Source organism: Hydra vulgaris, chromosome 14 (assembly GCF_038396675.1).
Source record: "Hydra vulgaris chromosome 14, alternate assembly HydraT2T_AEP".
Classification (NCBI taxonomy): domain Eukaryota; kingdom Metazoa; phylum Cnidaria; class Hydrozoa; order Anthoathecata; family Hydridae; genus Hydra; species Hydra vulgaris.
The window spans coordinates 22835868-22847028 of record NC_088933.1 but is presented as its reverse complement, the minus strand read 5'-3'; the positions used below and the strand labels follow the sequence as shown (position 1 = coordinate 22847028).

Genomic DNA, 11161 nt, shown 5'->3' with positions numbered 1-11161 from the left:
TTTAGAATTCTTCCGCATTCCTTACACTTTCCAGAAGGATGCGTCATCAGGAGCCTTGTTGAAGGAGCCATTTTTTAACTTGTAGAGAGGTTTTTTTTCAAGTTGCAACACTAAATGTTTCGTGATAATATATTGAATATTTGTTTATTTACTCTGATATTTAATCAGCTAAAGTCGTAAACTATTGTTTTTGTTAAAAACTTGTATTTACTAAATCTTGAACTATAAATTAGTGCTCAACAAACAATTTTTTTTTTTTTTTTTTTTTAATTTTAGGTGCCCCAAGAAGTCCTAACGGTCTTGTCACAGAGCACCGCGGAAGTGCATTTAACCAGAAAGTTCACGCGTCCTTCCTTACCGTGACGCGAATATTTGTCCAGAGCTCGCTTCGAACCTGGATCTCCTGCTTATAAAGCAAGCGCTCTAACCACTGCGCCACGGCCGCACGGCCAATCGATTCTATTTGCTAAACATTTATTTAACTTTGAAAATATTAATAGAATAAAATTCGAATTTCATTACTTCGAAATACTTTGATTGTACTTTAAAAACTAAGTTGAACATTTTACTAATTACTTTTCATTGGTTACAACAGTATTACAATAAAACTCGAAAAACTCCTAATTAAATTTAATATATATATAAAATAAAAAAAAAATCACTTCAATAAAATGGTAAACAAAATTGATACCAACGGCTACTCATTTGTAAGAAACACCGCTTCAACCGTTGCCAACCTTGATATTAACTTTAATTTAAAAATTATTTAAGTAACAAAAATATTTCAAAATTAATTAGTTTTTATTCAATATACAATGTGCGATAAGCAAAAAATAGCAAACTTTTAATTAAAAAAACTTTGAAAAAAAATTGAACTTTGAAAATATAAACTTCATAAATTTAAAATTCGAATTTCATTACTTCGAAATACTTTGATTGTATATGCAATTATAAGGACCATTTTGTTCAACTTCGAAAAAATCGAATTCCGTGTTTTCGAAGTCCATATTTTTAAACTTTGAAGTTCGAAGTTCGAAAAAATTTTTATACGACAAAAGTTCGAATCGAATTTTTGTCGTATAACAGATTTGTGTTTTAATTTTTCTTTCACTTGTTTGTATATGGTTGATGAAAAAAAATTTTGTAAAAAAATTAGCAAAAAATCCTCAAAAATCATGCAAAAAGCTCTAAAAAAAAATCCACCGATGGTGGAACTAGTTAAACTAAATTTATAAAACGATAAACAACTTATTAAAATTAAAAATTGAAAATTAACAAACCAAAAATTTTGTTTCCACCAAAAATTACAAACATTTGAAAAAAAAAGTCCGTCATCATTCTAATTTATCACAAAACCTTCTTGAGTAAAAGCACCTAGTAGTAAAATCAACAGAAACGCCTGCATCTCGAGTTTGCAGTTACCGACTATAATTAAAAAACATAAATTTCATCGTCATGAATGCCTCTAGTATCGAGATAACAAATCACTGTAGAAAATAAAGCTGTGTCGTCATTTTTATATATTTTATGCATTTTATATATTTTATATATTGTAAAAAAAACGACAAACAGCAAAGTACATAATACAGACGCCAAACACTTTTTGTAATCATGGTGTTTTCCAAGAAATGACGTCAGTTGGTTATTAGTTTAAACCAGTGTTTCCCAACGTGGGGCGTGGGAATTTTTCAGGGGGCAATTCGATCGTTCGGGGGCAATGGAAAAAAAAAGGCTTTTTCAGTCTAAATTTAACCAAATAGTCGAATCTCCAGGAAACGTCCATTATGAAGTTCATCATGTAAAACTTTTTCGCTAGAATGCATTCAGAAAACTAAGATTTGCTTCGGCAAACTAGGATTCGGAAAACTAATTCGGAAAACAAGGATTTGATTCGGAAAACTAAATTTTGGACTAGGATTATCAGTTGCTTGTATCGTTCTGCCAATGTGCGTTACCTTTAATTTAAAATAAAAGTAGTGCTGTACTTATAAAAGCAGTGCTGTGCTTACAAGAAATAAAAGCAGTGGTTCGAATTTATCGTTATTTTCAAATTTGTAACACATTTTATAAATAAATGTAAGTGATATTTAAATATAATTGGTAAGTAAATATAATTGTAAATATATTTAATTAACTATTTAGAATTTAGATGTCTCAGAAAAATAAAGAAATATGTAACGATTGTTACGAAAACAATTCCCTATGGACAATCATTTCAAACGCTAGTTTGATTATATAACGATTAGTGATTGCGGAATAAGTAATTTCCTTTGGAGATTTGCGCGAAAACTTATTGCGGAAGTATTCCCTTGAGAGACTAATTCCGCACGAAGAATTCTCACTTAAAAGCCGTAGCGCTAACGTAATAACAGTTGAAATAACAAGTCGAGAAGACTACACATAGTGTATATATAACTAGTTGTTTATAATTTAATATTCAAATATAGAAATAAATATAATACAAAAACCAACGTGGATTCTCTTTCAATAATAAATAAGAATACGAAACATTACAAAATATATATTTTTAATTTCCTAATTGATTTTAAAATTCATTTTTTAGCCCATGAGTAGTGCAAGCAAGAAAAAAATTCGGCAGTACTCGGAAGAGTATTTAAAATTTGGTTTTATACCTGCTGTCCATGATGCACGGTTACCTTTTTGTCTATTATGCCAACAACGCTTGAACAATAAATCAATGAAACCAGGTCGTCTTGAAGCACATTTGAAGGCACAACATAAAGATCAAATTAATTCAAATTTACTAAGGCACAAATTAATTCAAATTTACTAAGGCACAACATAAAGATCAAATTAATTCAAATTTGAATTATTTTCAAATTTTAAAGAAAAATTATGAAAAAAGAGCAACTTTAAAGTCTCTCTTTACTGCTCATAATGTTAATATTAATCGCACTCTTGAGGCTAGCTATCAAATTTCTTTACTCATCGCCAAATCTGGGAAAAATCATATAATAAGAGAGCAGTTAATCAAGCCTTCAATATCAACATTTGTTAAAACTGTTTTCGGAAAAGATGACCAAGATGTGAAAACCATGCCACTAAGTAACAATACTGTCAGCAGAAGAATCGACGAAATGAGTAAAGATGTTGAAATACAACTTATCAAAAAATTAAAAACAAGACTTTTTTCGGTGCAAATGGACGAATCAACATTGAGAGACAGCGAAGCAGTATTACTTACATGTGTCAGATACATTGATAAAATAATGATTTTGCTGAAGAAATATTATTTTGCAAATCATTAAAAAGCAGCACTACCGCTAAAGATATATATAGTACTCTAAAAAGTTACTTAGGTACGAATAAAATGCCGATGAAAAATATAACGTCCTGTGCTGCTGATGGTGCTCCTAATATGATGGGCAAAAAAAAAAGGTTGCTTAAAACTGATGAAAGATGAAAATCCAGATATGCTTCTTGTGCACTTTGTTATTCACAGAGAAAACTTGGTAGCTAAAAATCTTTCTCCTATTCTAAATAAAGTAATGAGCTTGTTTGTAAAATGCAGTAATTCTATTAAAGCAAGTGCAAAACAAGAGCGCATTTTTAAATTATTTTCTGAAGAAAACAACGAAGCCCATATGAGACTTTTACTTCACACTGAGGTAAGATGGCTTTCGAAAGGGAACTGTTTAAAAAGATTTATGGAACTTTTTAATACTCCTAGTGATTTTTTAAGCGACAAAACTGAAATGCAATATCTGTTAACGATCGATTCTAAGGCATATTTGACTAATTTTACCGATATTTTTCAAAAACTAAATATATTGAATAACGAACTTCAAGGAACAAATAAAACTCTTGTTGATGCAAAAGCGAAGATATTTGGTTTTATTACGTCTATTTAACTATTTGAAAAAGACGTTTACCAAAAACAATTTGAAAAGTTTCATTGGCTTCAAAAATGTGAAGTAACTGATACCGCTATACTTAATATTGACGAGCATCTAAAATACTTATCAGCTGATTTAAAAGGAAGATTTTCCGATTTGAAAGAAATTGACGAGTCAGTTAAAACTTTATTTAATATAAAAGGATCGATGGCATAGTTTTTTTAAAGAACCAAAATTAAATATCCAAGCACAATAGAATGTGCAAGAAAACTATTATTACCGTTTCTTTTTTCATATTTAGCTGAATGTGGATTTAGTGCCATAACTGATTTGTTACTTAAAAAAAGAAATCGTTTGAATATAACCCAACGGGGAGATCTGAGAATGAAGCTAACAAAATTGGAACCCAATATAAAATCTCTTTGTAACAAGTATCAAGCGCAATTATCTCACTAGGTTTCATTTATTTTAGACTTGAATACCTGATGTATTTTATTTTATTTACTTATGTATTGTTTACTATATTTTGTTTACTTGAATTTTTTTGTTTAATAAATAACTTTTTGTGATTTCTTCCTGCAGTATATAAATTTATGCTACTTATGAAAAATTTAAGATATTAAAAATTATTCATATGTAACATGGGAGACATTTTAATGAGCTTTCGTGGGCCATGGCACTAAAAAGGTTGGGAAACACTGGTTTAAACAATTAAGATATTTCCGTAAAGTATCACGTCTGCAAGATAAACGATTTGATTGTTTAAAAGGAAAACACCAAAAGTCTTACTACTAGCTACAAGTAATGTTGTAAAATTTATTAAAAATGCAATATGCCTATGAAGGCTTTGTGTAATATAATTTGCTATAAAATAATTGCAGTATAATTTGGATTCCTAACTTTAGCTTTGATTTCCAGAGCTGTGAAATCTCAAGTTCTTGAGTGCTTTTTTTTCGGTGAGGACTTTGCTCGGTGCTGGAACTATTTTAACTATTGCAAAGACATTTAGACAATACTACTACTAACAGCAGATAATTTTTTTGTTCACTTTTAATTATTTAATAAGTTATTAAGTAGAGAGCATCATAACTTTGAGCGAAAAAACATATTTTTAAGGAGATTTTGCAACACTTTGCAAAAGACTTTATAAAGACTATATAAGTCTTAAATTCTGTATAAAAAACTTAGAGAAACACAAGAAGAAGAAGTTGTCTTAAACAAAAAAGAATTTTCAAATAAATATGGCAATTTATTAATAAAACTAAAAAAAAAGTTTCAAATAAACGGTCAGAGGTTTTTTCTTGTGGATACTTACTTCGGGATTGGCGTAGTGAGTTTAACTACTGACTTTGGGATTGGCATAGTGAGTTACCTACATTTTCTGAGGGTTTTGGTTTGGGCAGACTTTTATAATTAAAAAAAAAAACTTATTATTTAATAAAAAGTACCTCACGGTCTAAAACAATTTTGCTATTAAGAACTCTAGCACCTTCTTAATTTACACACTTTAACAGTCATAAAAACGCGTTTGATTGCAGTCAGCATTTTAAAATTGAAAATAAAAATTTTAGAGTTAACTGGCATATTGAACAATTGACAGCAGAACCTAAGCACGGTCACTGTAAACGCTTACGCCGAGAAATAACTGATAATTGTGAAATACTTTTTCACAAATAGAGTTGCGAATCCTTGGAACATTCCTCCCAATAATGTTGTTTCACGTTCTTCGGCAAATCTTTTTAGAACCCATCACAATAAGTTTTTAGATAAAAACAACTTAACTATTACAATGTAACTATGTGCTTATACTGCAAATAGCAGGGCTTGTATTCATGCTCTGCTTCAGGAGTTGCATTAAAATACTATAATAAACTAATATTTAATCCGATTGAAAAATTTTGCTACTTAAGTAATTTATTTTTAAATTTTGTTATGAAATTGTCCTTTCATTGTAATAATTTCATTATAAAGATAATATTAATGACAATTTTCATAGCGAAATTTGAAAATAAATTCTTGAGAATCAAAATTTTTTAATCGTATAAAATATTCTCACAAATATCTTACATAGAAACTATTAAAAACGAATTAAAAATCGTATCTTTCTATTTATACCGTAACTCTATCTCAATCGTGGCTTCAAGCTTTTTTTTCTTTAATTTTTAAAAAAGAGTGACATTACCCTAATAATTACAGATCAATTTCACTTACATTCATTTGCAGTGACGGATTAAGCACTTTTGGGTCCCTGGGCTATTTAAATCAGAAAGAACTTTTCAATTTTATTAATCAAAAATTTTATTTTAAGAAATTGTAATAGTTAATAATATCTTTTTTTTTAATCGAGGCCCCTAAAACTCGAGGCCCGAGGCTGTTAATCCAGAACTGTGCACATGTTGTTATGCAATAGGAAGAATTATTAACTTCTTTTTTTTTTCAACTCATCCTAACATAAGTGTCTATAAGCAACATGGTTTCCTCAAGAAACGTTCTACTTGTACAAATCTTTCATAATCTGTACATGATTGGAGCATTGCATTAGACAAATATTTATCAATAGAAGTTGTATGTAACGACTTACAAAAGGCATTGGATTCTGTTTCTCATACAAAATAGTTAGCCAAACTTGCTTTGTTTAACATAAAAAGAAATTTAATAAATCGGATTGGCGTATTTCTTACCAAAAGGTGGCAACAAGTTAAAGTTTCAAGTTTATTGTCAAGCCTAGCTTTTATTGTATTGGAGTTCCCAAAGGTAGCGTGTAAGGTCCAACATAATTCTTACTATTTATCAACGATTTTATCTGCTAAGTTAACAATTTTGATTGCACTTTAAAGATTTATGCCGATGATGTCAAATTATTCAGTTCATTTTGCAATATAGATCATAGCTATCACTTAGTTTATTTATAGCTAGAAACGTGACAAATATCTATTAATAGAACTAAGTGTTTTGTACATAGGATTGCACCTGCTTCATTGAGAAATTATATTAGTTTCAACTATAAGTTAGAAGATCATATTTTAGGTAGGTCTTCCAATCCAAAAGATTTAAATTTTCAGAATATTGCTCCCTAGTTTGATTGCCATATCAAATTGAATTAATAAAAGCAGTCCAAAAATTGTAAAAGCGTTCCACAAAAAAGAATCTTGCATCTAAGCAATTTAACCTACTATATCCGAGATTTAAATAGTTAATTTATATAAAAGATTTAAAGAAGGTAGTTCATTGTTTTTAAAATTGTTTTTAACTTTTTTTAGAACGTTTTTAATTCAATGATTAATGATAGAAGACTGTTGATCAGACCACAAGTCTTCATAAGGTTAGGAGACTTTGATTATTTATTAGAAATATTATTCCCGCAAGTTAGTATTTGCTAGCCTTTGTTTCATTTCTAAAGTTCATTTATCCTTCAAAAAGAAAATAGAAAGATTTTTGGAGTTGTAGCTTCGTTTAAAACTATATCTCATAATTTAAGTAAAAAAAAAGGGTTACATTAAGAGGGAAGTTTCATATAACCAGATTTTATCTCAGAGAATATCATGAAAGTGTTAATATTGACTAGGATAGATATTATGGTAAAATGAACAAAATCTTTTTCGAAAAGTTTCTGCCACTCCTAAATTTATACTTTTTGATATAGTAAAACTTAACCAGGAACTATAATCTGTTTGTAACACCAGCACAGGTGTTCTCCTGTATTCCAGATCGTCTCCTTTTCTTATCTCTTTCATTATACCTAACACCGCACAATTTGGAAGATTGTAGTTTATCTTCAAGTTTTTGGTGGCATCACTACTTATATGCCTTGAAGGTTCTCTGGACACTTTGACAGGAAGAGTGTTTCATCTTGTTGTAAGTTTTATATTTTTATATCTTAAACAACTAGTTTTTCTTTTAGCGTACCAAAAACAACTCTATCAGTGACATTTAGATTTTTTCTAACCTTGTTAAAAATATATATTTTTATCTAAACTACTTAAATTTTTGATATATTAAAAAATCTATATTTATTAAAGTGTAAAAATAGTTTAATTGTTACGCTACGAATTTTAAATGTACATTCTTTTGCATTTAAACACGCATCGGGGGTTATTTACTACGCATTTATTTTTTTTAAAACACGTTGTTTGATAAAAAATTTTAATGGTCATTATTATAAAGTGATCTGTATATGTTTTAAAACACCTTTCGTCGGCATTTTAAGCTCACAAATGCAGAGATAATATCTGCTAGGTAAATGAAAGAAGATATCAAATTTTGTATTCGAACAATAAAAAGATCTGAAAGATGTTCCTGTCGTATTATAAAATGAATGAAACAAAGAGTACACTTATAAAAGTTAAAAAGTATATGCATAGTTTTTTATTTGATTTTTATTGTAGAGTTTGTCTAAACTTTTTTTATTAATTAAAACTATTATTGTTAAAAACATATTTAACTAACAGTTCTTTATATTCTAAGTATTCAATATGTTGCATATGTACCGGAAGTGAGTTGAAAATGTATTAAAAAGTGTTAAAAAGCAATTTAGAAAGCAATGAACTACTTTTTTAAAAACCTTATCAGGTTTATAATACTTTTCAAATATTTAATTGGAGAACGGAGTGACATTTCGTCCAAAAATCCTCAAACTTTTGCACAGTTGGATCTAAAAAATCCACACAATTATAGGTATGCCTTATAAACAATCAACACATTTGAACTTTTTTTATTTATTCATTTATTTTTTTATTAAAACTTTACAGATACGTACATAAATATAAAATAGTTCGTTTGCAATGTATAAAATAAAATATCGTACATATAATCAAAACTTTTTTCAGTACAAATAATAAATGTAAAATAGTATCACTGTTAAAAGAACGCGGGAAACTTGCAAAAAAAGCATGTGGTCTTGTCATCAAGAAACCGCTTTTAGTTGCGATTTTTTTGCATACTTAATTTATTAAAAAATTTCACTTTAGCAAAATATCATGGTGGCATTATAGTCACATATAAAAAGCTATTAGATAATCAAAAACAAATAAAAACTGTACTTGACACACATAAATATATAGTTACATGGCTTGTTATACTTAATATATTGACAGACGTGTACGAAATATAAATAAAATCTAACATTTACTTTGCTTAGTAGTAAATTTTAAGGTTTTTACGTATATTAAAACTATTTGTTTTAATATACGTTCGTAAAATTGTTCATGTTTAGAACAAGTTTTTTAAATAGTATTTTTAAAGAATTTGGGTTATGTAATTTTGTAATTGGAATATTTTTGGATATTAGTTTGTTGTAGAGGTAAGGGCCAGGATATGAAATAGAGAAACGTGATAGTTTTATTTTTTATATGGTACATTAAAATTTCCGATTCTTCGAGTATCATATCTATTTCTATTGCATTTAAAAAACTCTTTTGAAAAATGTTCTCGAACAGTTAGTTATAGCCGTGACCAACAAGTTCAAAAAGGCTACGTCAATGTTGAAGAATATTTTTCTTTTTTTGTTTATTTTTTTTTTTAATATTGTGTTTTTTATTTCTATTTACTGTTTTAATTTTTTGATTATTATTGTTTATTTTTTCCCCCACACTTTCGTCACTTTTAAAATTAAATATTAGGAGGCCAACAGGGGCCAGAAGACCCAAAAAATTTTTATATATTTGGAAGAATGGGTTACACTTGAAAAGCGTAAAAATTTCTTATTTTCATTCTTAAGAATTTTTTCCCGTTTATTTTTTCCATAAATTTTTTTTTTTAAATAATATATTTGCTTCAAAACTCATTTGGACACTTTTACTCATTAAACTTGGTGGCCTACCGGCACGACCGTGGGTAAAATCTGAGTATTTTGACCAAAATAAATTTCTCTTTTTAATGGAATTTTTTCAGTTTTTAGCTTTTGTGATTTTTGAAATATTAACTTTGCGACTACTTCTCGTACACTGCCCTATACAGCAAATAGAACAATAGAGGCTGTCAACTTTTTGCATTATCAACTTTTTAACGTTTTTTTATCAACCTTTAATCCCAACTTTTTAACTTGCCGACCATTTAAGCAAAAAGTCTATACAGCTTTTTTAATAGCCTTATCTTACTGTTTAAAATATAGATTTGTTTTGCAACTTCCACAAGTTTTTGTCAGATGAGAAATAATGTTTAAAGAAAAATAATCTAGGGTCAACAAAGTCTTATTGGGAAAAGCTAGCTGATAAAGAAAATCATGCAAAAACAAGTTTTAAATCAATATCTGGAAAAAAAAAATTTTGTGGTAAGATTATAATATTTTTCTACCCAGTTTCAAAGCGTTTTTGATATCATACAACCAAACAAAAACCTAGGACTTAATGATATTAATTCGATTTTTGGAAAAGGCGTTTTCAATATTGAATATTTCCTTCTGTATACTTGCAACCTGTCCTTAAAACATGGGTTACTTATTATATTTAAAAGCGGCAACGATTCTATTGCTTCTAACTAAAGACCAATTTCTATTTTACCATGTTTTTAAAAAATAATCGATCGCTTTAATATTTTACCGTAATCATGTTGCCTTTTTACTATTAGAATAGAAATCCACTCGTAATTTTCATTTTTTCACTCGTAGTTGCAAAAATTTATAAAGAAATGCTTATCTTATTCCTACTAGAAAATTTGAAATTATTTCAAATTTTCTAGTAAGAACGAGATATAAGCATTGAAATTATTGTTCGGAATGTGTTTGATAACATTTTCGATTAATAAATTTTTATTTCTTTTTTGCTAGAAATGTCAAACATTACTCAAGATCAACTAAACACTTACCAGTACTTATTTATCACAATGAGATTAAATTGTATTCAAATTGAGCCCATCTCTAAATGGGAACAATAGCAATAAACTTGTTGCAAAAGCTTCTGGAAGTTGAGAAACGCAAAACTGTTATAGAGACGAGTTGTTTTTTTCTCTGTTGTTAAGGTTCACAATACCGAAGATTACTCATAAATCAGATTCCAAACTATTTTATATTTACCCCGATTTTAATGCGGTAAAACTGACCAAATCAAATCAGGAAAAATGTTTACAAAAAAGGTCTACAACCGCAATGTTTTTATTTTTTTTCCGTCTATTTAATAGGAATGTAGGTGCAAAGACTTTTTTAAATTATTTTTTCCTTATTAGATAAGCGAAGACGAGAACGGGTATATATATAAATATGCATTCAAAAAAAAAAAAAAAAAAAAAAGAAGATATTTTTAAAATATATTTCCTGAAATTATTATATAACACTGACAAGATTAGATTAAAAGCCTACATTCTTTTAGAGA

General features: G+C 28.3%; 2 protein-coding genes across 2 annotated transcripts; both read left to right on the top strand.

Annotated features, from left to right (window-relative positions):
* The first annotated feature begins 671 nt into the window (after positions 1 to 671).
* On the top strand, positions 672 to 3269 carry LOC136090981 (zinc finger BED domain-containing protein 5-like). Its single transcript, XM_065817963.1, has 3 exons — positions 672 to 707; positions 2564 to 2731; positions 2850 to 3269. Exons 1-3 carry the CDS (start codon positions 672 to 674, stop codon positions 3267 to 3269), a joined length of 624 nt encoding a protein of 207 aa, XP_065674035.1.
* Positions 3270 to 3413: 144 nt separating this feature from the next.
* Positions 3414 to 3872, top strand: LOC136090980 (protein FAM200A-like). The gene has a single exon (XM_065817962.1). It carries the CDS (start codon positions 3414 to 3416, stop codon positions 3870 to 3872), a length of 459 nt encoding a protein of 152 aa, XP_065674034.1.
* The last annotated feature ends 7289 nt before the right edge of the window (positions 3873 to 11161 follow it).